This window comes from Trematomus bernacchii, unplaced genomic scaffold, assembly GCF_902827165.1.
Source record: "Trematomus bernacchii unplaced genomic scaffold, fTreBer1.1, whole genome shotgun sequence".
Lineage (NCBI taxonomy): Eukaryota > Metazoa > Chordata > Actinopteri > Perciformes > Nototheniidae > Trematomus > Trematomus bernacchii.
Window position 1 is genome coordinate 6,615,798 of NW_022987477.1, and position 27,876 is coordinate 6,643,673.

The 27,876-nt window shown below is 40.5% G+C and overlaps 3 protein-coding genes across 10 annotated transcripts; 2 read left to right on the forward strand and 1 right to left on the reverse strand.

Moving 5' to 3' along the window:
• Positions 1-817: 817 nt before the first annotated feature.
• On the forward strand, positions 818-2,695 carry otulina (OTU deubiquitinase with linear linkage specificity a). 2 transcript variants are annotated; one of them, XM_034148043.1, is made up of 3 exons: positions 818-1,035; positions 1,238-1,359; positions 2,090-2,695. In XM_034148043.1, exons 1-3 carry the CDS (start codon positions 922-924, stop codon positions 2,511-2,513), a joined length of 660 nt encoding a protein of 219 aa, XP_034003934.1. In that variant the 5' UTR covers positions 818-921; the 3' UTR covers positions 2,514-2,695. The 2 variants fall into 2 exon arrangements, with proteins under 2 accessions (XP_034003934.1, XP_034003941.1); XM_034148050.1 differs by having other exon boundaries at positions 1,238-1,354.
• Positions 2,696-3,260: 565 nt separating this feature from the next.
• On the forward strand, positions 3,261-14,619 carry LOC117495073 (ubiquitin thioesterase otulin). Of its 7 annotated transcripts, none has more exons than XR_004557153.1 (7): positions 3,261-3,383; positions 3,543-3,617; positions 4,121-4,456; positions 5,037-5,645; positions 6,748-6,981; positions 7,465-7,951; positions 8,583-8,640. XR_004557153.1 is itself a non-coding variant. In XM_034146158.1 (7 exons), the coding sequence occupies exons 1-7, from the start codon at positions 7,824-7,826 to the stop codon at positions 13,240-13,242; spliced, it is 1,059 nt and encodes a 352-aa protein (XP_034002049.1). In that variant the 5' UTR covers positions 7,545-7,823; the 3' UTR covers positions 13,243-14,619. The 7 variants fall into 7 exon arrangements, 1 of the variants encoding a protein (XP_034002049.1); XR_004557156.1 differs by having other exon boundaries at positions 4,167-4,456; XR_004557157.1 differs by having other exon boundaries at positions 4,170-4,456.
• Positions 14,620-14,930: 311 nt separating this feature from the next.
• On the reverse strand, positions 14,931-23,905 carry ankha (ANKH inorganic pyrophosphate transport regulator a). Its single transcript, XM_034146125.1, has 12 exons — positions 23,340-23,905; positions 22,101-22,317; positions 21,820-21,938; positions 21,485-21,568; positions 21,227-21,397; positions 20,912-21,046; positions 20,172-20,264; positions 20,002-20,094; positions 16,541-16,670; positions 16,299-16,422; positions 16,025-16,124; positions 14,931-15,820 (listed from the first exon to the last, which is right to left on the reverse strand). The coding sequence occupies exons 1-12, from the start codon at positions 23,433-23,435 to the stop codon at positions 15,689-15,691; spliced, it is 1,494 nt and encodes a 497-aa protein (XP_034002016.1). The 5' UTR covers positions 23,436-23,905; the 3' UTR covers positions 14,931-15,688.
• Between the last annotated feature and the right edge of the window lie 3,971 nt (positions 23,906-27,876).

Here is a 27,876-nt window from a genome sequence, read left to right on the forward strand (position 1 = left end):
CTAATGTTGTTTGTAGTGTTTTGGTTTATTCCAAAAAATTACTTAAGCAAATGTATGTTATTAATATGACTATACACTATTTTCAGGAATAACTTTTTAAGATATATTTTTTAATAATCTATCGTAAGACAATGCATTTTTTAAATCAGAAATTCAGACAATTTAGGAGAGTTATCAGAAATCAAATAGGGTCCTATAATTTATCCAAAATACATGAAACATCTAAAATATTCAGCAATGATACATTTTACATGTTTTAACTTAACCTTCTTTTAACTTTTCCTGGAATTTTGACTCTAGTGAACTATAAAAACTCTGAAACAGAAATAAACGACAGGAGGAGACAAAATATTGGAGGTGACAAAAGTATAACGTAAAAATAGGACATATGTGTAGGTTTAAAATCGTTCGCCCGTTATCTGCACACGGTTGATATACAGGAGGGTGATAGATGGTTATTATCAGTCATTCTAGGTATGTGTAGACCACACTCTACTTTACAGCGAGACACTAGCGCCCCCTGCGGGACATAAACAGTAACATTATCTGATTTAGGCAAACACCACAGAAGGAGTGTGTTTTAACACCCTAAAAGAGTATTTATAAACACGTCAAAAATTATAATAATAATAATAACAAAGAGAGAAAATAACAATAAAACTAATTAAAAAACAATTAGACGTGTTTCATTTTTATAAGCTGCAACCAGTAAAGTAAACCATCAAATTCCGTTTTAGGGTAGATTTCTTTTTTCAGGCGCATGTTGATGACGTACTTGAGGATAGCTGGTGCTTTCTCAGGAAGTACATGTGAAAAAGTGTCAACACAGGCTTGGCATGGTAGTGTTTTCGGGATACGAATGAAATAATAACCGTTTATTTTAAAACATACAGTCTATTTAGAAACGTTTTTAATACTCCCATGATGTCTTGGGTTAGAGCTGTTTCGACCAGCGGAGATGTGTTTGATGAGAATGCGGACGAACTTAGTTTGCAAAGTAAAGAGTGGGCATCCAACATGAAGAAGCGAGTTAAGGTAAAGCTAATGTAGCGTTAGCCTACCTCGATAAATACCTTAACATGTGTATTTTAGGAAAATGCTGAACATTGTGTGACATTCAGTGGTAACTTGCTATATCAAGTTTGTATTCCGGTTATTAAGTGTTTGTAACAGAGGTTTAAAGGTGAGTTAAGCGTGTTAATGTGAGACTTTCCCTCCCGACTGATGTGATGGACAGGGCGGGTATGTGGACGGAGTGGATGCCGGGGAGGATGCCTCGCTTCAGGCCGGCTTTGACCTCGGATTCCGGGAAGGAGCAGCTCAGACTGTGGCTGTGGGCCGGCTCAAAGGAATTGTAAGGTAAACCATCATTTAATTTATACTTATTGTGATATATTATCAGATTAAGATTGGGTTAGAACAGTACAAACGTTACATGTGGAGTGCCAATATCAGTTATAAAACCCTTTTGTTGTGGACATTGAGAATCATTCTCAAAGGGCCTTTAAATAAAACAATCCAATTGTTGGTAAATCTGTTAATAATGTATGATTATTTTAAGGCCATAATCTGTGATAAGAGATTATATAAATACACTTTGATTTATTTTGAAAGGTTCTCAATCCCAAACCAAACATGATGAGAACAACTGGTTTAAGTGATATTCATGGTATTATACCTATCATTTTTCACTATAACTTATTTAACTTGCTGACACCCAGTGGTGACTGTAAATATTAATTCTGGTTGAAAAGTATCTACAAATATTTTATTGCCATATCCTTTGATTCCAATCGGAGTGAATACATGTTTTACATGGGCTGTTTATATTTCTGTCAGGCAAGTGGTTAAGCGTTATTTTAGACGTGCCGTTTAACTGCCGATACTATACCTTAGTTTATTTTTTTATTTTTCTGTACTTTTTCCTCCCCCTACTTTGGGAAATACAAACATGTTTTGCACAGAAACATCATGAGCCTCTTTTGTTCTGGTCAGTATTGAAGACTGTTATTTCCAGTAGTTGCCTGTCCCAGTCTCTTCTCTGTACCATTGTATCCCACACTGTTGCCTCTTTGTGTTCCCGTCACAGTGCTATATGGTGCTGGTGCCAGACCCAACATCCGGAAAGCCCCCTGCCGGCCTCTGTAACCCACCTCCTGCAGCAGGTTTCCCAGCATGAAGACACCATTATGGAGGGCATTAAGAACACTTTGGAGAATCCTCCTCCCAGTGTGAGCGCCGTCTCTGAGAGCATGGAGGACCTGGAGGTGGAGCAGGCAGATCCAAGTTGTGGAGGAGAGGGATGTAAAGAAACAGACTGCTGTAGGACAGCAGACAAAATGGATCAGGATGTTCCTCAGCAGCCACAAAGGCTCTGTTCAGGGTCTACTGACTGCTCCTCCCGCTCCAGTGATACCCTTAAGTACCTCCTGCAGCGCTGCATGGATCTAGTGTCAGAGCTGGGACTGCCTGAGGACCTGGTCAGCCACATACAGGAGCTGAACAACGTGTAGGGTGTGAAAATCGGACAGTACTTGGATGAGCACATGAACTTTGAAGTAAATTGGATTTTTGTGTAATCTTACACATTCGCAATTAAGTGCTTTCGATGTATATAATGTAAAATAAAAATATTGCATTCCTAATTTGTATAACATGGCTAGAATGGAAATAAAAATACATTTTCTGTATTTTACTGCAGTTTTGTTCTCATTACCGAATGGGTTGCCCACCTTAATGAAAAAACAACAACATCCATATTATCTCTTTAATATTGACTATTTATATTTTTTTTGTAATGGCTAATGGCCACCAATTTGTTTTAATATCTAGGTAATGTTTTGGCCTTTTAAAAACTATTTTAAACTCTTATCACCCAAAGCATTGTCAAACAAAACCACAAGGTACCAAATAAATATATATTTAAACCACACCATTTACACTTTGTACAGCTGTAACTATTTAAAGCATAAATGCATCTGTTATGTACTCTTTAATTATATTTTTATGTATCAATTAATTATTAATTCTATGTAAAAAAAAAAAGTGAAATTCATGATGCCTCAAATTGTATGAAAACTTTCCAAAACACAAAGATATTCTTTTAAAAAGCCATATAAAAGAGCAGCTCACAAGCTAGAAACAGTGCATCTTGGTTCGTTTTGCATTATTTAATTGTATTCAATTTAAGTCTACCCAATCAATCCAGTAATTGTTATGATGTGTACCAGGGTTGGAGTGAAGCTTGAGAGTCTCCGAGGAGCACTTGAACGCACCAAAACCCTTGGCGCACATGAGAATGACGTCATCGCTCGGACCGAGCCGTGACCTGCTGCTCTGGCTATGCTAGGGGTCCGTACAACAGATGTTCCGCCAACAGTAGAGTAAATAGCCGTTATTTTTGAAATGTAACGTATCACATTACAATGCTTTTGTCCTCATTGCGGTGATACTCGGGAGAGGCGTTCGGTATTTTGTAGCGCATGTTTATAATTTAAGTTTCCCCCAGCTAGCTGACTAGCTAACTTAAGCTTGTTTTCCAGCTAACCAAAAGTGAAAGAGAAATCGGAGCTGCATGGTTGCAGGATTGCGCAGTTTGTCTCGAAATAAACTCTGAGGTATGGTTTAACGTCATTATTAACATGGGAGTGATAGTTGAATGTTCTGTGTGAAATGTGCTGTCATTTATCGATACTTCCTTGCATGTGTTGACATTAACAACACGATGTAGCTTTGCTTTGAGCTCATTTTACACTGACATGTATACTGTGTGAAACATAGTAGCAGGTGTTTCAGCCACTTCAAAAACAGATTGTCTTTTTAAAATATTGAACATTTACTGTTTTGCGATTGGTGCTACCACAAACAGTGCCCTCTTAGTTTTAAGATAGGGTCAGACATTTTGATAGATGTTAACCAATCAAATATGACAACATGATATACAGAAAGACTAACCCCGGGCATCTCCATTGTTGGTAACATCTATCCTAATGTAGTATGTGATTTAAAATGCAGGTGACGCATCTAATTGGTCACATAATATAGTGTAACACCTGCTATATCACACATGGAGGAGTGCTTTGACTAATTTATTCAGTGATGTTGCACATTTTGCTTTTAGGTATCATCACTATAACAAGACTACATATGGTTGCTCCTGGCTTTAGCAGCAGCTGGACCCCCCCCCATCATGGCCTCCTGAGATCCCCAGGCTTCAGCGACTCCTCAGGTCGCTTGGGGTTGTTTTGGACCCAAGGTCAGTGTCCAGACTACGACCTGTCTGACCTCCCAACAGAGGGAGCGAGCAGATGGGGAACTGTTGCTGTCGCACTGAGAGTCCCTGTGGCAGCGCGGAGGAAACGAGCGGGTTACTAAAGGATGACTCCAAGGCCACAGCGCCCGCAGGAGAAACACTTGTGGGGGGGTCCTGTGGTCCTGAAGGAGATGACAACATCAAGTGAGTCTTTCAGTCTCATTTTTGACCTCAGCACCACTTATGTCTCAATTTGATTGGGTGACTACGTGTCTATGGCAAAAATCCAAATTCCAGTAAGACACCTGACTTTTTTGAAAACATTTACACATTGTTGGAGCTAAGCCTTTTCAGACTAATATCATAGTACATTTGAAAACCTACTCCGTAAAAGAAGTATCGAACACAGACATTTTTGGGCTGTATTTTAAACGTTGGTTTGACACATTTGACATCATGAAATTGCCTTTGACCTGCCACTTTAAAAAAAGAACCGTTTGGTTTTCCCCCCAAGGTTTGCGTAGGGTGTTTTAATGTAACCAAATCACACGGGGAATGAGAAGTGATGGTGTAGGAGGGTTAGGGGACTTCCTAAGGTCTTAAAATGTTAGTCATTTCTCCCTTAAAGTGAAAAAGTACTGTTTTGATTATAGATTTTCCACCTAACTACATAACGGGTTGAATTTTGAAACATTGGCTGCACAATCTCATCAGTTTTTCCTGTTCAGCATGTTTTTGTCCTATGATGTGACATTGCTTCTCCTCTCTGTGTTATGTCACTCAGGACAATGCTTGATGAGGAAACGATAAGGCCGAAAGAGGCTTTGAAAGTGAAGAAGAGTGCTGTCGTTGTGGAGAAAGAGTCCAATAACACTCAGGAGAATGGAGCCTTTCAGAAAGAGGTCATACAGAAAGCATCACCCTCTCCAAGAAAAGGCTCTGAACTAAAAGAGAACTCCACCGCAGTGAAAGATGAAGTTATAAAGGACAGTCCTGCAGACGGTGGACAGGCTGAACCCATGCAATGCACTTTATTCTCTCCGCAGAGAGAACATGCCACAGCAACAAATGTGGCACCAGAAGAAGAAAATCCAGCCTCAGCGCATGACAAAATCCCTGACAGCAGCTCACTAATAACTGAGGCGGTCTGCCCTGAGGATCACACTGAGACAAACACAACAGAGCACATCACATCAGACACTACTCAAGATAATGAAGAAGAAGCAGGCTCCACAGTCACTACTGAAAGCAGTGCTGTAGCAGAGCCATCGGAGGAGCTCTCTCTAAACAATGAGGGTCTGTCTGAGCCAAACCCTCCGCCCACTGCAGCGGCCGGGCAGATGGCGTCCGTCTCTGCGGTCAGACAGGAGGGTGACAAACAGTCTGCGAGCTGGTGAGTCACACGCAGAGACAAACTGGAGTTTTGGTTTCTGCTGCTGCTTGGAATGTGGTTTAAAAAAAGATCAGGAGGGTCAATCCAAAATTCTTCCTTAAGGAATGAGAGATACATTGTTATTTATGGTAAACTTCTGTCATTTAGTTTGCATTTTCACATTTTATCATGTTTTAATGGTCAAAATAACTAATATACTGTAAAGGAAATTCTGGAAATAGACCAGTGGTTTGAAAAATGGCATTAAGTTAAATAAAATGTCATGTAACAAGTTGACATTGAAGGAAAATTGGTAATCACAAATGTAAACCATTCCACCAAATGTAATAATTAACAGCTTGGTTTAAATTACTTGATTTAAACCAAACTAGGCAGATTCAAATTACTTGATATATTCATGTTAAATATTTGTTTCTACTGTGCAATATATTTGTAAGCTCCTGCGCCTTTTCTCTAAACTGTACCTGAACATCACTTCTCATCCAAAATGTAATTATTTCAACCGCATGACTGTCTGAAGAGCTGCAATGCATTTTGGGGCTGCTGAGTATGTCCACTTAACTCACTTCTCATACTACTCTACAGTCACAAATCATAACATACTTACGTTTGCATCAATCTATACAGAGATGTTACAAAACAAATATTCTGTGATGCCAGATTTTATGCAAATCCTGGGAGGGGAATGGAATTTATGACATTTGCTCAATTAAAAAAAAAAAAAAAATTAAAAAAAAGGCCGGAGTAAAAAGTGTGCAAGTGAAATTTTGTTTGTGAAATATGTAAATAAACATAGGAAGGTAGGTCAAAATTACTTATACAAACGCAACTTAAAATATAATAACAGCATGTATACAAACCTAAGAAGTAAAAGTGTGCATTGTACAATATATAACAAAGAGGAATATGTAAAAATGTCTATATTACAATAAATTCAGTGGTGTATTAGTAGGTATAAAGATATGAATTCTGAACGGCACCATTAAGAGGATTTCATCTGCTGATGGTGAAATAAGTCCAGTGGTGTTCGCTGGTGTGCATTGGCAGAATGGACCCCTGCTTCATAGTTACTAATATCTGTCTGCTGCCATCTTGTCTCTAGCGCCCTGCCCGAGGGTCCAGAGAACAGCAGCTCTTCAGTGTGCGAGGAGGCGGGACCTGAAGACACAAACAGCCCTGCGTCCTGTGAGTCCTCTCCTGGATCAGAGCCCTCAGAACTGGACCAAAGTGAGGAGGAGCAGGAGGCCTCCAGCTGTGTCAGGGAGCCAGAGACCACAGAGACCACAGAGACCACAGAGACCATAGAGACCACAGCGCCAGCAGACGCCATAGACAGGTCAGCAGGTCCAGAGTTGTGAAAACAAAACAAGATACTTGTTTACACTAACTGTTTACTTTCGTTTTTGAGCCACACTGTCACCACAAGGGGGCATTTAAACACCACAGCATGCAAACGTATTGTCTATTGCACACCTTGTTCTTTCTTATTATGGGTTTTGTATTTGTACAACTAAATATATATTTTATGGTATAAAGTGTGAGTGGTGCATTTAATAATTTCATAATATGAGTTTGAGATGGACTCAAATATGTATATATGTTCATTTAATTCATTTCTTATTTTAACAGTTACTTACCTGTATATAATTATATTTGTAATTGTATCTTTACTGTCCTGTTTTTCAATCTCACGCTGTTGCTGCTTAAACTCCTGAATTTCCCCAAAGGGGTTAATAAAGGTCTATCTTATCTTAAATAAAACAGTTTTAACTTTTTTTGATTAAGAAATAAAAGTACTGAAGATGTCTTCTCTTCCCAGCTTAAATTCCGATCAGGATGCACAGGCAGACCCTGAATGCTCAAAGGAGGTCCCTTCCTTGGAGAACTTTGAACAGGATATTGAGGCGGAAACGTTGCTGAAAGGACAGGATGAAAATGGAGATGTTCCCAGAGTGGAGGAGGAAGAAGATAAGATGAAGGTGGAAGATGCTCTGACAGAGGCTGAGATTCAGGCTGAGATTCAGGCTGAGACTCAGGCTGAGACAGAGGCTGAGACAGAGGCTGAGACTCAGGCTGAGACTCAGGCTGAGACAGAGGCTGAGACTCAGGCTGAGACTCAGGCTGAGACTCAGGCTGAGACTCAGGCTGAGACTCAGGCTGAGACTCAGGCTGAGGAAGATGCTGAGATCCAGGAGGGTGACAGGAGAAGAGAAACAGCTGGCAGAGAGCACAGCTGATGTGAAGGCTGAGGACGAGACCCCTGTCCCAGAGAAGGGGGACTCTGCTGGAGACAGCCTGGAGAACAGGTTTGGAATTACCTTTTCTTTACGTGCGTCAAAGAGTCAACATCCTGTCATGTGTTCGGCTATTTGAACTGTTGAAAGATTGAGTCAGAGTATCACTAATTCCATCATTCTAAAACGAGATGTTGAAGTAGGACACAAAACAGGAAGGGACTGTTGAAAACTGTGGAAATGTAGACTCAGTACCACATGTTTCATTTTTAGCTTTAAAAATGTCTGACACATCCTCCCAGAAGAAGTGGACGTGTGATATGTTGTCTTTTCTGTATGAGCATACCTGAACGGTAACGGTTCTTATGTTATCACTATAGTGCTTAGAAAAGGTCACTCAGGAGCAAAGAGTGAGTTTGTTTGGGGCTATTTTCAGCTTTGGGCTTACACCAATTTGGTGCACTAGTATTCAAAGCAGCAGGATGGTGTGTGTGGGATTAACTCAAAATAAACTACACTGAAATGAAGGAACATGTCACCCAGTGTGTTTGATGGCTTTGGAATACAATATGGCACAAAAGATTAAGATATCAGACTTTCTTTTTTAAACATATTGGTTTATGTCTTTTCAAATAGATCATGGCCTCTCTTATGCATGACTTAAACAGCTCAGTCTCCTAAATGTGTGTTTTCCCTTTTTTAGTGAAGAAGACCTGTACAGAGGAGCCGAGGAGCTGTCAGAATTACAGAAAGAGAAACCAGAAAGTACAAGTCAGTATATCCAAATCACACTTCTATCACCTGACATTGGTTTTGTCTCTTTAAAAATATAAACTATACCAATGATTTTCTCTCCCTCTCTTCATCCCTCAGTTTTGAAGGTGGAGGACAGATGCAGTTTGGCACCAGCAGTGGATATTCTGTCGTACAGTGAGAGGGAGTGGAAAGGAAACACTGCCAAAAGCGCTCTCATTAGAAAGGTCGGTGCCTGAGTGTTTCACATTAAGGCCAGTTGTTGTTGTTGTTTATTCACATGAATGTCTAAGAGACTTCCTGTGGGGTCCCGGGTGCGGCTGCAGGGTTATAAGGAGATGTCCCAGAGGTTCATCAGCGTGAGGAGAGTGAGGGGAGACAACTACTGCGCCCTCAGAGCCACCCTGTTCCAGGTGCTGTCCCACAGCACCCAGCTGCCCCAGTGGCTGCAGGAGGACGCTCACATGGTAAACACACACTCGTAAACATCAGTTGGTGAAGCCGTTTCGTTAGCGTTGTTTGCATGTTAGCCAGTTAAGCCCCATGCCCCCGGTACCAGGGGCAAAACGCAACATCTTGCAAGAAACAGCTTCTTAACATTCAACAAACTATGAATGTGTCATACCAACTTAACGGGAAGAAACTCAGCTAACTGACGATATTAACAATTTTTAGCTAAACAAAACACAAGGGTATTAGTATCATCACTGTGCGAACTCAGGGCAGCGAAGGCGAAACCAGACAACACACAACTTAGCTTTACGGAGCCAAAACGGCAAAATATGTCTTACCTTTGCTGTGTTCTGATCAAAAGTTGTGTTCAATGGCATTAAAATGATAAAAACGCTGCTGAAGGTTAATCCAATGTCTCTGTGTCACTTTGAAATGATTACTGATAATCCATCATTCCATTTTTGTCAAAAACGGAGATTTCATATTAGCTGCTATGAGAGCTACAACCCAGCTTCCGGTTTTGGGCAAACTGCGTGCGCATCACTCACTCCTCAATGGTAATGTTTAGATGGATTTTAGGAACTTCCCCTCGATTCTATTGGCTCTAACGGTTCAAAAGAGGGTGCCCATCGACCGAGGGGGGCCAGAGATATGGAAAATGCTAAATCTCTCTAAAAAGGTCAAATGTCACTTGTTTTGCATCAATCTTGATACAGGGTACTTATTATATGTTATAGTTTGGATTCCTAAAGCTTGTAGTCTACTATCCAATCATTCAAGGGTGGTTTTCATTATAAGTAATGGGTTTCTTTGGACGGACACTATAATTAAAAAAAATGTTTTACTATGTTCAATCTGAATTTACTTTAAAATAAAAAAAAATCTTTATTGATTCTGACTTTTCTACATCCAACTCACAGGTTTATCATTGCTTTGAGAAAAAATATTATTAATTTACCCCTTTTTAGAAGTGAAGTTATAGTCATTTGTTCTGGGAATGTCATTTTCGAAACCTGAAAAACAGGCTCGGGTCTGAAAAACAGTCTCGGGCTTAACTGGTTAAACTGGAACATGTCTTGGAATGGCCCGTAACAAGCACAACAGGTTGGACAGTCTACAGGGATAAAGGTTAAGATAGTCCATCAACAATAGCAACTTTCACCATAAACACATTGTGAAAGACGGTATCAGTAGAAAAACTCCCCTTTAAAATGTATCTAACATTCTGCTTATTATCGTGCTATTTGTGTTTAGTTCAATTTGTTTAAAAGAATGTTGCAAATATTGTTAATTTTACAATATTAAGCAGTCAATCAGCAGAAAGGCAGAACTGTTTATTTATTGCAAGTAAAATGAATACTCAACAGTTATTTGTGTGTTCCCTATTTTATGCAGCCAAATAACTGCTTATAGTCCAGGCTTGTCCGAAAGGTTAGACTGTTGCTGAGAGGTTTCATTAGTTGTAGCTAAGCTAATTAAGCTAGCTAACTCTGTGGTTTGAATACACTGTCGCTGATTTAATTTTGAATACATGTAGTACGTATCAGGGGCGATAGGTAATTAAAGCTAGAGAAGGCTAAGCCACCCATATATAATTGGTCACTAGACTTTTGTGCAACACTTACAAAGATTATTGGCAGATGCTACGACTTACCAATGTTCCCTAAACGTCTCATATGCATGTTACTGCTAGGATATATTGTCCCGTTCAGAAGCTCTAAATATCCGCCAGTGATATAAGCCTTAGTTTCCTAGATAACTATATATGTGTTCATCAGAGAACTCATAAGAACGTAGCACTATTAGAGCGCTACAATGTTTTGATTCTGTCAGAATGAGTAGAATGAGATTGTAGAAACAGTTCATTTCATTTCATTTCAAACCTTTATTTATCCAGGTTGTATCCCATTGAGATCATTGACATCTTTTTCAAGGGAGACCTGCAAAGCAAGTTGAGCAGCATTTACTCACAACAAACAGAGCTGGTTCAGAGACAACAAAAGCTGCGTTATTCTTATCAGCTAGTGCAGTGAGCTCAACGTATGCTGTGGGCCTCGGGCTATTTGTGTTTGCACAGTAACGGTTGGTGGCTCTGAATTACCAGCGTATTTAGCTCACAACAACATTTTGTAAATATCACCTTTGCCCCAGATGTCCAAATGTTTTCCAGCTTTATTGTGTTAGAAGACAGAGAAAAAGGGTGAATGTCCCCGGTAAAAATCATTTAAAAACAGCCTTGTTATAGTGTCAAAATATGTGAGATCAGGCTAACAATGTGTGGCTGCCAGGCTAACACACTCGTGTTTTCAGAACAGCTGAAATCTCATCTCGCCATTTTAATTACAGCTGCCGAAGCGCCTTGAGGCCCAGGAAGGTCTGATAAGCCAGTGGACATTTCCTGGAGACTGCCTGCAGGGAGATGGGATGGGAGATGCTACCCTGCAGCTAAAAGGCTACATGGAGCTTCTGAGGGATAAGGTACGGAGTGAATACTGAAAATATGCACAGAATAACCACTGCACTATTTGTATGCCATACGTGAACACTGAGGGCATTGATGTTCGTCTGCAGGGCTTTTAGATGGGATTGCTACCATATGGAACAGTCTCTTTCTAAATGCTGCTCTGCTCATTCTCTGTGTCACAATTAGGAGGCTAACTGGACCCTCCGCCTCAAAGAAACTGTTTCAACTTTTAACCGCAAACCACAGTGCCTCCCTACTGTAACCATATGAGGCCCCAAACTTCATTTATAGTCAGGAATTCTAGCTATTACTGTACACGCATGTTTCAAAAGTCAGGCTTCATGAGAGGTAACTGTGAGAGGGTCTGGATTCCATACAGTCGCTGGGAATAGACTGTGTGTTGTGTAATACTGGTCTGGGCTGGTTCCACAAATATGTATGTGCACTAATGTATATGTATAATGGAACTTTAATAGAAGAAGTATGATGAAACTATTTTTGTTGTGGTTTTTGATGTCATACTTTGTCTGAGAAAAAGGGTTTAAATAGAAACTCTGCACGGTATGTAGTAAAGCTATATTTAGCAGATATATTTGGCCATAATTAGCAGATATATTTGGCCATTTGCACTTGAGAAATGACTACAAATATGAATTATGTTTTGATTGAATGTCATCCATGTGTCCCCAGTGGCAGGCAGCCGTGGACTGCCCCTCTGCTGTGGAGCGGCAGCAGCTCTGTGAGCGGGTGTTTCAGGGTGGAGAAGAGGAGCTGGGGCTGATGGAGGCGCTGAAGCTGCTGATGCTGGGCCGGGCGGTGGAGCTGCACCGCTGCATGCAGGGCGGGGGGGACATCCCGCTCTTCTGCTGGCTGCTGTTCGCCCGCGACTCCTCCGACTGCCCCCGCTCCTTCCTCTGCAACCACCTCGGACACGTGGGCCTCAGCGCCGGGCTAGAGCAGGTAGGAAGAACCCAGGGTGGTGATTATTTTTTATTTGTTGACCAGCCAACCGCAGACCCACTTCAACGAGGCATTTAAAGACCTGTTTTACTGTATACAGTAGTTTCCTGCCAGTTATGGAGCATTTACATGACCCTTTTTATGGTTTACAAGCTGCGATTTCTTTTTTTGTTTGAATCGAGCAATACATGTCTGCTGAATAAACCGCTGTCATGCAAAACAACTCGTATTAAATGTCACGAGAACGGGTGTGTACTTCATAAACTGAGACCTGAGCAGTAACACATGCTGGCACTTGTGCTGCTTTCTGTGTTTCCCATCAACCCCGGGTTCAGCTTCAGGAGAGACAAGCTGCTGAGTGATCTAATTGTTATTTTCACTGTTTTGATTGAGGCTTTTAGAGGGAGCATGCATAAAGGAACCAAACTCATAAATACCATGTGCTCGAGCAGCTGATTAAACACATTATGCATTTAGAAATCAGTGCTGTTTACTAACCGTGCTATTATCTCCCCGACAGGTGGAGATGTTCCTGCTGGGCTACGCCTTGCAGTGCACCATCCAAGTTTACAGACTGTACAAGGTCGACACGGAGGAGTTTGTCACCTACTACCCAGACGACCATAAGGACGACTGGCCGTTTGTGTGCCTCGTCACCGAGGACGACCGCCACTACAACGTGCCAGTTGTAGAAGCTGCGGAAGAACTACACGAGCCGCTCAACTCGAGCTGATCGCCACTGCAGAGAAATCTCCTGCCATATAAACAAAGCACTCCTCAGGTCAATCCAGATTATTACATTTACGCCAATTAAAGAAATAGTTTGACATATTGGGACATGTGCTTTTTGGCTGAGAGTTAGACAGATCAATACCACTCCTGTCATGTCTGTTGAGTATGAAGCGACAGCAAGCAGCAGATTAGTTTAGCATAAAGACTGCAAACAGTTGGAAACAGCTATCCTGGTTCTGTCTTTGTGCTAAGCTAACTAGCTGCCTGTTGTTGTTTCATATTAGACATGCAGACTTAAGAGTGGTATCAATCTGTATATTTAACTCGCAGCAGAAAAGCATGTTTTTTCCCCCAAAATGTCGCTTTATTCCTTTAAAACAAAAATATGCTGATTTGAGACCCTGTGCAAGATGTGCTTTACACATGTCTGTACACACTGTACTGTATACAGAGTTTTCTATTTGAGTATGTGTACATATCTGTGCATCTGATTTTACAAGATCATCTCAGTGAGATCCAAATTAGTTTGGAGGGTGTCATTTTGAGGTGGGGGGTAAAAAAAAAGCCCATGTTTTTTTTTCTCTGTTAATTGTGATCAAAACACAACAGAGCTGCCAACAGCGCCAAAAGATTAAATGGATGGGGTTTACACTGGAATTTGGGCACTTTAAGTTGCATATTAATTTATTATTTTTCCATTTTCTACTAAGTGAAATGAGTGAATTAGTATAAGAGCGTTTGATGACTTATCAGGTTTAACAACAGCTCACACCCGACTGGTGGATTTATATGAATATTTATCACGACCTCTGCGTCAGAGGCGTGATTTGTGATGGTCTGTGTGTGTGTGTTTGCAACTATGCGTGTGTGTCGAACTAAATGTGTAACATGTTGCCTTTTAACCAAGCTGTTCTGAAGGGAAAAACTTGCCAAAGTTGCTGCAAATACTGGCAACAGTCCCACCCACCAGCCACTGGATTCAGTTTGAAGCTCGCTTGGTCCGCCATGTTGCCTTAGGAATAATGCACAATAAGAATGAATGTTGGTTATTACTGATAAGAGGCCATTTTCTCGCCCTTATTCCAGAGCAGGTGAAGGTGATCTGTTAGCAGTAAATATTGATTATGCCATTTTGCAGGAATGTTTTCTCTGTTTATGGATGGCATTTAGATTCAACTAAAGTACAATTTTTGTAAAAGTCTTTTTTTCTCCTTATGATTTAATCAGCTTGTTGAAGCCTTGCCTAATTTTGTGAGAAATTTGAACAGAAGTCTAAGAAGTACCATACAGAAAATGACATTTAAGTTTGTTTGGGGTCTCAGACTCTTTCTGTATATCATGGTTGAATACAATGAAGTTTCCTATGCTCTAAAACTGATATGTGTGGACTGTGCTTTACTTTATTCAGCAGCAATACCCCTCCCAAAACGCTATATAGGTGTTACAGGTAATGGCATCCGTTTGTTCATTACTTTTTAGGGATACATAGCCCATATAACATTTCGTATAATAACATGATTTATGGTCATTTCCGTATTTTGTCAACTGTCAAAGGAAAGGCTTACCACTTAAACTTTTATACAAATGTGAAAATAGATACACTTTGCAATTACTAACTTTTACACATCCAGCAGTGGTGTCTGAAGTACCACACAAAACAAAAGGATTTAAAGCAGATGTCAACAAAGCAAAGGTTAATAATAAAGCAATTTATTTGCCAAATAAGAATGCCTATACAGTATATACAGTACGTACGACAGCCTGAAAACTACCAGGGAAAATGCTTGGCAGAACAAAAGTAGATGGACTCCCAGACTGCATGGAAAGTGAACAATCATAACTGTTTTCTGTAACACACGCAATGATATAAGGAGGGATTCCTGACCCCTCTGGGCATTTAAATATACACATTGCATTACCTATATAAAACAACAATAATCTGTACACCGGTGTATGTAAAATACGATTGCACAACCCAACAAGTCCCACAATATGTCTATTTGATTTCAAGCAACGCTCTTGTCGCTTAATCTTGATAAAATAAAATAATGAACTCAGTATTTTGGCAACTCCACTACCACTCATCAGACGTTTCATTCTTGTTGCTGAGGAGGAACAGTTCTCCTGTGTCGTTTTCCCTTGTTTACCAGTAAACACAAGTGGTGAATACACCGCCTGATGTGATGATGCAAAACTATGAGAACGGAGGAAAAAAGGGGGGAAGACGTAACGGTATTTACACTGATGAATGATCACTTTGAGGTGCATGGCTTTCTTTACAGTGTGCATTTAATGGTGTGCAGGTCGACGCGAAGAAGACCTTGTCACCCTTCTTCAAAGTCTGTCGGAAGAACCTCTGAAACCAAACCATACAGTAACACTGGAAAGTCTCCTCTTCAGCAAAGTTCCACATGGAGGTCTGCTTTACTTTCCCCTGCAGTCGCAGTTCACTCCTGTTCCTCCTCCTCTTCCTCCTGGAGCTCCTCAATGGCGTCCATCTGAGTCCTGGAGCACACCTCGCTCATAGGGGCGGAGTCCTCGCCCTCCACCACCAGATCATTGGACATCTCACTGTTTTTCTGCAGAGACGGTGGAAATAAAAACCACAGAATCCTTCAAAGTCGCTGAGAAAAGGAGAACTGGTGAGTCTGGCTCACTCTAAACACTATTATGATAGGTGAAAGACACGCGTGGTTAAAAATGGTTGCTGATTGGATTTGCAAAAGCACGGAAAAAGGTGTGTACTCTCACACTTGAAATGACCTAAACCCAGATGTTCTCACCTGTTGTCGATAAACATAGCACGCTGCTATGGCAACCATTGTCGACTCTCCTATGAAGCCGGCCAGGAGGGATCCAACCCCGAGTGTGGCCCCATGGACCCTGAAACACAAAGGATTATAATGAAGGATTATATTAGAAGTGTGGAAGTGAATCATCCGCTCCGATCTATCTTTCCAGGAATTAAAATACTTTGACCAGAATAGCTCACATTATGAGGAAGCCTGAGTCACGGTGCTGACCTTTGTGACACTGTTCTCTGAAGTGTTGACTTACCCCATATAAGGCAGCACAACCAGACTGGTGATGAGGACAATGATGCGGAGAACTGAGCTGGGGGCCAGCACAAAGGTCTTTTTCAGGGTCATGAGCCATCCAGTCAAATGAGCCCGAACCGTCACTGCAAACACAAAAAGTGGAAAAATCACCCCACTGGTCCAAGCTACTCCCGGGATAAAGCCTCAGCAGCAGGAAATGCAGCTGGACACTGATGCTAAAAAACGAATAGAGTGTCTTACCTGGCACGGGAAAAAAGGAGAAAATTCGGAGCGGGACCACACACAGATCAGCAAAAGATTTATCCACTCCAATGACATCAATCAGGATCTTCTCTGATAAACCAGGAGTCCAAAACACCACAAAGCAAAGCTGGACACAAAATGAACAAAAGCAAAATTCATTTTTTGTGTTCACTGCTCAATAATAGAATCACCCGGCATGCCTCATTAGATTTCATCGGTTCATTAACTCAATCAGATTGAATGTGGGCCTTTGAAGCCCACATAAAACAAGAGAGAGAGCAAACACATGACAGACAATGCTATTGTTTCCAGAAGCAGGAGCGGAGGCACATACAAAATAACCAAAGCATCTCAGAGCTTTTAGTGTATTATGAACATTTTAGGGAGTGTAAAACAGAAATATAACCTTGTCTGATCTCGTCAATTTGTTTAAAATAGCTTCAAGATATTTTCTCAGCACTCCAAATTAAGATTAAGGTGTTTTCCCGGAATGTTTGTGTCATTCAAGGCCAACACAAATCTCACATCCGTGCAGAAAACCAAAAATACTGATAAACTTTCCAGAATTCCTCATTCAATGTCAGCCTGCTGTCAATAAAGCTGATAGCCAGTCACATATTATACACACTAGCCCACTGAAACCTAGATGCGTCCAAAAATCTGCTTCTCCATCTGCGCTTTCAATCAATCATGCTGCTCGGGCATCAATGCAAGGAGGTGAGACAGGCTTTCTCATTTTTAACAAATCTACATATTCCACTGTTAAAAGTGTTCCTTATTTGAATAACATGCAATCAGCTATCATCAAAACTCTTTTATTGTTATTTTGTCTCCAACAGGACAACAATTGTGTTGAGGAGTCTGGCATTGGCCATTGTTTTTCTCCCATCACTGAACCCTGAGCTCCAGGTACATTCCACACAGTGTTTAAGCAGGCCCCTTAATTGAACAAGACAATCCCGAACTGACCTCAAGTTAAAATCTTCAGGCAGGTCTCGCTACTGCCTCACATACACAGTTTTAAAGCAAGTCTCAGGTTTAGATTTCCTCCCTCAAAACAATCTACTTGAATTAAACCAATATGATTTCCACTTCTTCTTCACTGCTGTTAGTGATTAAACGCTGAGGCCTCATTTTGCTGGAACTGCCGTTGGCCTTTGACACAGAACCACAAAATCATCCTGTCCACCCAATCTCGAGTACAGCACTGCTCTGGTTAATGTCCTTTCTCACAGAGCTTAGTTTTCAGAGGGATTGCTTAAAGTAGTTTGGCAAGGAACGAGTCAGAACATCAGTTTCTTTACACTGGGGTACCGCAGGGATCTGTGCTTGGTCCCCTTGTTTTTTAATATACACCTTGAAAACCAAATCTCATTCCAACTCAAGGATTTCTCAAAAAGAAAGACGATTGAATGTTGCTTTCAACATAGTGGTTCAAAATTGTATTATCCAGTCCGATTTATTGTACTCGATTTAGACAAACGCTTCTGCTTATATAACCTTATGCTGCTGGCACTAAGTGATACTTAATGGACACATTAATTAAGTGAAAGAAGAAAGAAGACATCTCCCAAAATCAGGAAATAATTAATTGAGCAAAAGCCTTTAGAGGTGGTGTTGTGGTTTTTGATCCCTTGAACCAATATAAATGAACTTGTAACTGATGATTTCATTTGGTATCACCTTACCATCTATCATTATTTTAGCAAGATGGAGCCACATAACTAATTTGTTTGGCTCTAGTGAAACCACCGTCTCCCCTGACTCAGCTGCGGTTTCTATAAACAAGGTGAGACATCCACACTCACTGCTTCGACAGCCTAGACAGTCTGTTTTCATATGATGATGGTTTTGTTATAGAACATTAGTCAGTTGCTTTCTTAAATACACTGCGCCTGCCTCCTCTGCTGTTGTGTTTTCTCTTTTCCATGTATGATCAGAACAAGTTCTGGCTTGACGGCTGTCTGCTTGTGTTTTCAACAAACGATACGATGATATCTATCTGCCTGTTCTGCTGTGTCAAGCAAACACACCCTCACATGCATGTTTACAGCACTGGGATTCCACATCTGGCGAGCCACACTCCTCCTCCTCCCCCTCCTTAAAGACCCAACCTTGGCCACAAACTTCCTGTTTTTCTTATTCGGGTTGCTACGAAAACTGGGACAAAGTGTCCTTTTTCTTAACAAAAAATATTATTTTTGTATTATCATTGACTAGAAAACACCTAGATAATACAGTGTTTTTGTCAATCTGCTAGCATAATTATCTAAACTTTTTGCAAAAAAAAAGCAACAGCGTGTGACTGCAGCAATCATTCTTTAACCGAAAAAGTTCACCTGCGAGGGGCTTTTGAAATGTGTTAACTCATGTTTTAAGTGAATGTCTTTATTAGCTTGGGTGGGAACAAAAGCCCCCTTAGGCTCTTCATAAATTCCATCTTAATGTGTCTCCCTCTCTCAGCAACCTGAAACCACGACAGGATGGCAAAAGAAAAGTACATTTAGTACGCCTGCAGCTGAGCTAGGGACCCCCATCACTTTGAAAATTAGTGTACAGCTGACGCAGGACGATTACCTTGAAGCTTTTTTCTAAGAACTCCTAAATGTGTCTTAGTGTCTGAAATAGGTCAAGTTCAGTATCTCGTAAAAAAACGTTGACAGCACAGCCTTTGGGAATGTTTTCAAAAATGTGTCAAACATGTTTGTGCATAACACTGGACTGGTTCTGCCAGTCTTTGCTCTGAACCCTGACCTACAGTACACGCAAAGGTAATCATAGCAGAGGTGTTGTGTGTCAGGGAGAGCGTTCTGCCTGTGGGCGCTTGTTACTTTTTCATCAACACGTGCAGAAATAGATTTACAACCCCAAAATAACTATCGATAACAAATCTGCTGTCGAAAAATATGCAGTTTGGGCGGAATGAAAGGCATCTTAAATACATCTTTGAAATTAAAACGACTCGCTTTGAATATGACTTAAGGCACTCTGTGGTACAGCTGACACCTACTGTAGAACAAGTCTCATTGAAGGACACTTAAGAGTGTAAACAAATACACAGCAAGTGCAGGAGTGATTATTATGAAATACCGAACTTAATAGTAGCTGTATCAATTTCCAGGATGACAGCAATGCTTGCAAAGTAATAATATCAGTTACTTTATAAGGGCTGTCAACTTTCATTGAGTTAATAAATCATCAGAATATATTATAAATGCAAAAGCACTCATTTTGCTAAGAGACATTACATTTTTAATAACATTTCTAATGATATCTGCATAAAAATCTAAAGACATCACAATTGTTGCACATTTTGTCTTTAAATATTCCAGTCAGATGTTCGGGATTGTATCCAGACCGTAAAAACAAACGGTTCACCGCACATTCATGCTGAGCTCATTTGTGACATATTGTGAAAGTTTAATTACGTGTCAGAAAAATATTAAATCTCATCTTACCGTGAATGATATAGCCAGACAGCAGGAGGTAAACTTTTTAATGTGCGACTTGGTGACAGGGGAGCCAGCGTCCAGCTTGTTGCTGGGATTGTTCTGTTGATAAGAGAGTAATATTAGTGGTATAAACGGTTACCACTGCAGCAAACACTAGTAATAGGAGTGTGGATTACCTTGTCAAAGGCAGGGTACACTGCTCTGAGTTCGGTTAACCAGCCGTAGGGCATGTGACCCACTGGGTATGTGGCAGTGAGGACAGCCACAGCCTGGAATGACAAAGACAGTGTAGGTCATCATCGCGCCACTACTGTAATGTTGAGAATACCACATGCGGCACACACAGCTAAATTAATGACAGGTGTTTTACAATAGCAGTGTACGGTTTCTAACAAGTTTACGATTGTAAAGCAGCCTTGAGCTGGTCATTGTGTCCCAAACAATGGGCAGTGTCCGGGTTTACGCAGGAACAGTAGGGCCATGAAGGAATGTTTTCACTCAATGTAATCATGCTCTGACTTCCACATGAACGTGGTGAATCACCCAAACCACTGACAGCCTGTGTTGACTTCCAGTTCGTTCTAGTAAACAGCTTTGTGTTGTCTCCATTAGTTTAGGGTCTCTGTAAGCCAGAAAGCTCCAGAGGGAGTGTGTAAGCATCTGGCTTTTCATTTGCAATAACTTGAGGGGAAAATTAGCCCAGTGGCTTCACAATGCTGTAAAGTCGTTCTTAACGATGTCCACCAGCAGTGTATAATTATACTTGTGTTATGTTTAAGTAATTTGTGGCAGCTTTAGTAATAGCATCCAGATTTTATGTACACTTTAGTTATCCCTATGTCATGATAAGACGTGCCAGGAAAATGCTTTCTAGAAGAGTAGTTCAGATATGTTTGGTGAATTAAATTCCTAATACCTCTGTGGATTCAGAGGTCCCCTTGAGGTCGCGGGACACAAAGAGGTTGACAATGGGTCGGCTGATGCGCTGAGTCGCCAGGATGAGGGCCAGGGGCCACCAGAAACTCAGCATCTTTTTGATAGTGGCATCGCCCTGCAGGGATCAAAACAAAGCAGATAAATCACTGTTGTTTTTAGAAAAGACAAGCCTAAATCCTTATTTTATTCTTTAGAATAAAAAAAAAAAAGGCTTGCATCTTCTCCATAATTTTCTTTTTTTATCCTTATAGGAGACTTATACAAAAACGTATGTCTAACAGCAAACAGTACTTACGCCCACATCCATTCCACTGGACTCTGGGATGTTGTCGTGGATGTTACAGTAGTAACCCAGACCCACAATGGTGAAACGGACCAAGGCACCCATGTACAGGGAGAGGATGGGGATGAGTAGAGGCTCCACACATTCCAGGTTACTGTGGAGGAGAATGGCCACGAACACAATCTGCAGGGAAGAACAGTGATCAAAAATCATCAAAATCTTCAACTTTTTTTAATGTTCTGAATTAAAGAAAAGAATGGATCTCATTACCTGGGCCACAACATCAGAGATGGAGGCTGAGCCCACTATGACGCTGTACTTGTGCTTGAGAAGAATCCCTGCGTGGATCCACGCCTTCAAAACAGAACAATGGACAGAGATGTTATCCCAAGACACCAAGCTTTACACTCAAAACAAAGGCTCTATGTTGGGCATTTTCTCAACCACAAGCTGGATGACAGGCTATAAAGCATAAGGAAAGAGAGGCTTGCACCTATCACTTGAAACCAGCCTGGAGAGGAGATTCAAAAACAGCTTTCTGTAGGTCAGGTGTTTAAATCCACGACTGCATTATGTAAAATAGTTCTGCAATACTGTACACTCACCATTGCATCCAGCAGAGGGAACGCTGCCAGGTAAAGGAACGCCTTTCTTGTCTTGTTGCCCACAGAGTCATCCACATGGTGGAGCTTATTAATGATATAGTATCCTAAATCTGTGTAAGCTATAGACACAAAAAGAGGAAACCACAGGTCAGTGTTTTGAGCAGTAAAGAGGAAGAAACGCTGAATGAAACTTTAGAACTCCACAGATACTTCACTTTTACAGGATGCGGTTCAAGCACAGCATGTCATCTGATTTGCACAAACAACCCTTAAACACACACCTATCAAGATGTGCAGGACGAACGCGATGACCCCGGCCGTCACCATGCAGAACACAGCCTTCCTCCGGTCCCTCTTGCTGTTGACAAACACCAAACCCACATTCTTGAAGTCGCTCATGGGTCCAGTGAAGAACTTCATCAGGGAATAGGCCAGGCCGTAGCTGGCCAGCATTTCAATGGCATCCTCTTTGACGGTGGCTATGCCCCTGTTTAGGGCCTGGAAAATATCATATGGGTTGGAGAGGGTGAGGTTTCCAGGCAAGGAGACAGCACATGAGGGAGGGGGAAAGAGAAGTTCAGTATGGCAGCGTGACCAGCCCACATGACCATGACTTAGCCGAACCTTATCTCTGACCAGATGGCCCTCCATCCCATTCAAACTGAAGGCCTGCATGTGCTTTACTGGCACAATAAAAAGTGAGACCTTGGACTAGTGCAAAGCAGTGAGTGCCAACATAATGTCAAGACAGGAAACACCCACACTATATTCCAGAAGTGTTTCCATTTAGAACAACTACTACAGCTGCCCTTTTCCTTTGCACGACTGTGTGTGCTATTTATACCAGCTAACAGAGACATTACATAAGCTTAATCCTGACATGAGCAAGCCACAATGTGTGTTGTGCTCTCACACTATCTGCTCTTGGGAGAGGGCAGCCTCCAGATCAGTCTGAGGAAGGACAGGAAGTGTCCAAGCAGGAAATGACAATCAAAAGGAAATCAAATGCCTGGTTTTATCTGTGTACACATGATCCGCCATGACCGAGATTTCCTGATAAATCATTTGACAAACAAATCACAGGCAGGTAGTGCGTGTCTACGTCAGGCTGGTTTATAAATGAAAACCCGCAGTAGCTCAATACATTTGGTGACAGAGCAGAGGTGACAAAACATCTTCTCAGAATAAACACAGGCCCTCCCTCTCTTCCTCTTCACCCTCCTCCTAAATAATGTATATCTATCCTAATGGGTGTCTTCACGGTGCCTGTCAGCTAAGCTAACTGTAGCTATAACACAAGCCAACCGTCTTTAACTGACAGCACCAGGGTCGTCATTATCACGGTGTTATCTGGAGCTTAAAAAATGCTGCTCAGCAACAGCAGAGGTTGACACACACAAACACAATTCTCACAGCAGTGTATACAAAGCGTTTAAACCGTTAGCCACTGCTATCAAACGGCAAAGCTTGCCTTTTTGTTAATGAGTTGAAAAACAACGCTAGCAAATGAGAAACGTTACCTGCTCTCCGAGGTCGATGGCAACATTGGTGATAGCCAAAGGCACCAGAAAGCGGATGAGAGGCCAGTAAGGACTGAGAGATGGAAACTCCACCATAGTAAAATCCGGGATGACAGAGCGAGGGGCATCTGCCTCGGTCTTGGTTGATAAAAAATGAAAGATGAGCGGCTAGAAGAGTCACAGCACGGGTATCTGTAGCGATGCAGGGAGGTTAGGGGCAGCGGCGGGAGCCGGGGCGCTCCTGTGGCAGCGCTTCACAATGCTTCGATGCTGCTGAGCGGAGGCGAAGGTCAACGAACATTTCAGACAGGCGCATCTTCCTGGCAAATCATCATCAAGGGGGTGGGTTGAGAAGCAAGGTGAGATGAAAACAGCGCCGAATTTGAGAGAGGAAGCGTCCCACGCTATCGGCTGGTAGAGGTTTAGATACAGGCGATAATCCGACACTCGTTGGATTATTTGACTCGCTCCGCATCTGACTGCGCCTGTGCTACGCAGTCCTGGTTGTTGTCGACCCTCCCCGAGGCTGGAACACACTGATGCCCGCACGTGGGCCAGGCATCCCGGCCGTGACATCATCAGCAAGTCTCAACCTGGTTTTTATGTGTACTGCCTGTACACACAAGACTGCATAATAGGTGGTTACAGTACAGCATGAACATAAGAACAGTGTTTCTTTGACTGTTGCTTTAGCTGGTGGTCAAGGTGACCAGGCTAAAGATTATTTCGAGGGGATATTAATTCATGATGTGTCAGCCTCCAACATTTTTGAAAAATGTAACTGGTCCCTGGTACAAAAATAGAATGTGCAGCTGGATTAACATGTCGTCAAACCCAAACTCACTAAAATATTAAAATGGACATTTTTGGAAAATGTTTCATATGTTTACATTGTACCCCTCTGGGAACAGAAATTAGATAGAATACACAAATAAACACTGATAAGACCATTTCTAGTTAAATACTGACCCCTAGTGGACAAAGAAGCAACATTCTTCCAATTTCAAAGCCATGTATAACTCATTTAAATTATTTTGAATGCTAATGCCTAATAAAAAAACGTTTTAAAGAAATGCAAATAATATGATATAATATTTGGTTATAAAAAGTATATTATGTACTTCTACATCACATTCTCTGGGTTGGGAGTATTATTGTGTGAGTCTAACAAACCAAAAAACCAAAATAACATAGTTACTTTTAGTTACTTTACAAAGTGCAATAGATAAGTGGTTAACAAAGACTAGCATAATCATAGAAGTTGAATCGGACATTTCTGTACACAAAGTAGCCAAATAAGCTGTTTTTATTTTTAAATTGGATATGTTTTCCATATTTTTACATTTATTTCATTGTGTACATGTTTCTACGTACTTGATATTTCTGTACAGTAGTAGTTTTTTTATTTTGTGTACCAAAATACCAAGACACATTTCTTGTATGTGAAAACCTGGCATCAAACCTGATTCTGATTTTGGTGAACAACAGAAAAATAAAATGCTGTCACTGATCTGACCTGTCAACGATTGGCATTTTTAAGTTTCAAATATGTTACCCAACCTTTGCTTCAGCAAGAAAGTTCAATTTAGATCTTGGAAACAGTAGTGTAACTAAAAACACATTAACGCAAAGTCATTTTATTAAAGTAGCTTACTCATAGGCTATGAGTAAGCTACATATCTGTGTGTTTACATCAGCTATGACTCATAGCTGATGTAAACACACAGATATGCTATTTTGCTCTGTTTACAGTTAATGTCATGTGTAAACATCCAATAGTGTAAAATCTCAAGTCTACAACCAGAGTTATGTTCAGTCAAAACAGAGAACTGTTTGTGTCTCTGCTAAGTGCCTGGGGGTGCTTCTGTAGTGATTTTAACTGTTAACACGGCCTTAATAGCAGACATGCCTTTCCTCTGCTGCTGTAACTCAAGTCAGATGTTTACTATAGAGTGCATACCTACAAGTACACTGTGTAAAATCCTAGACATATACTATATTTCTTTAAAAACCTAGAATTTCAGAATTACAAATAATGCTCACAGATTTCCATAATAGAAGTCTTTGCGGTTTTCTTTCGAATGTCAATCATTTTAAAACGAGGTTGTTATTTATATAAGTGTGTTTAGCGCATTGTAAATCCAGCTGTGTGTGTACTCAATATTTTGGTAAGTGTGATTTTAGATATTAAGCATGGAGTGGTGCCCGGTTATTCTTGTATCAATGTGAGTCACGAGTTAACGTATGTCTGTATGTTGCTTATTAATAATAACAATAATGTCATGTGCTTCAGCAGAATCTTGTTTCTGCTCAAGGAGCTGCTGTGTAGGAAGTTGCAACTTTGGGTAAGTTCACTTGTGGATTTATCATGTTTAGTTAAGTATCCAGCAGAATTCTTGAAATCATATGAGAGTTGTTGAAATATTTTTGAATTAATTGGTTTTAAGAAGATCATTCAATGAAAACTACTGAGTAAACATTAGTTGGATTTTCAAAAACCGTGCTGTGCAAAACTAGAAACAGTTCCTAGAGTATACTGTTGACATGTTTGTTATATAGGATTTATACTTACATACTGTTGATGAAGGAAAGATGTAAGGATGCTTTATTTCTACATCATATTACAAATACAATTCAAGGTGCTCAACACTAGCAAAAAAAAAGCCTCAGAATTACATTTAAATCAGGAGTGTCCAAACTACGGCCCGGGGGCCAAATGCAACCCGCGGACCATTTTTAATCGGCCCTCAGCAAATTCAAAAAGTATAATGGTAATATAAATGTAAAAATATATTACACAGTAGTATTCATGTGTTAATAGGACCACTTTTCAAATAAATTCAGTCAATTAAAGTTGGAAAATGTTCTAACAAATCTTAGTTGATAAGAAAAAAGCCCAATGACCTGTTTAAATAACAAGCTTGAAATACACCCTTCCTATTTCTCCTTATTATAATCAATCTGAGGCTTCTGTTTTAAGGGATGAGCTTCCAACACTCACAAGCATAATTGACCTACATTTGATTGATTTGGCTAACTTATAACTGAACTTATGAGGCAAAATACCTCTAGTGAGCGGCCCAGCCCTTCGTATGTTTTTCTGTATGTGGCCCTCGTGAAAAAAGTTTGGACACCCCTGATTTAAATCATTGATCAATAAAAACAATCAAACTAAGATGGAATAAAATCTTAAAAAAGGGATAGATGTGAAGAAGTAACATACAATTAAATTGACGTTATCGATAAGCAAATTCAGTAAGAATAACTGTAATAATAATACTTTGTTAATTGGCACAAATTAAATTAAAAAGAAACTACAAACCAGTAAATCAAAGTTTTTAATAGGTTTAAAGTCATACTAGACTCCCTCTAGTGGTCATGTCAGGGACCAACAGCTTTTAGCACCACCTGGAATAACTGATTCAGTCATTATGAGCTCTCTTAAGACTAACATCACAAAGTGGACAGAAAACTCATCCTCACAATTATCAGAGACATTTAATTCAGTCCTGATAGATGACTGTAGCTGTTTTTCAGGGAGTTGAAATGTCCACGTGTCTTTCTTCCTGTGACATAATTTTCAATCTTCAGCAAATTATTAAAAAAGTAGCTTCAAATTGTCCCCATGTCTATGCATGTTAGTCATGTAAAATGCAGAGAGAGAGGGAAGAATGCTGAGACATGGTTAGGTGGTTAGGTTGTCTCTCCTGTAGCTCGTCATCACTCATCTCTTCACTTTCCAGGTGTTTCTCCTCACAGGGGATTTATGTTGTTTACACACTATGGAGCAGTACATGTGCTGCTGCAGAGCACATTTCCAAATACTACAAATGGAAACAAATGACATTTGTAAGGATACCCTTGTGTGCCCTTAACACTTCCCTTTAAGTGTATTTGCCTTGCTCTTCCCTCCAATGTCCTTCTTTTTTTTTGATGGTGGAACTTGGAGAATAACCACAAAACCTAAAAGCTTACATCTTTGTCCGACCAATTTACAACCCAAGCTCTGCCCTACCTCACCACAACCCTATCCTGTACTGCACCTCTCCACAGCTAAACCACAACTTTATTTATTACCCCCATAAACAATCATCCATTATAGATGCAGTAAGGCAGTAAAGCCCATGCTCTTTGCGGTAAAGCATGCAGATACAATATTATCTATATTCACAAGCTATTACATCTATCCTTTGGTATAAGGAAACAAAAATATTCATTATCTAAATAAATCTAATTTATCATCGTCATAAGTGCATCAAAAATACTACGTTTTTTTATTCTACCAGCGGTATAGAAAACATGACACATTACAGTAGACTACTCTCATACAACAAGATATTACAATATGATCATAAAGGATCAAATATGATCAAATGAAACAACATTATTTAGGGCTACAATTAAGAGGTATTGATAGCATTTCTCATATTTTGTTATACTAATACATGCCATATTTTGATTTAAATCCAAGCTGTTTTATGGTACTTGTTTAAACATTATATCTCTTCTCTATAAATCAAATAGAGTTCTGCAATAT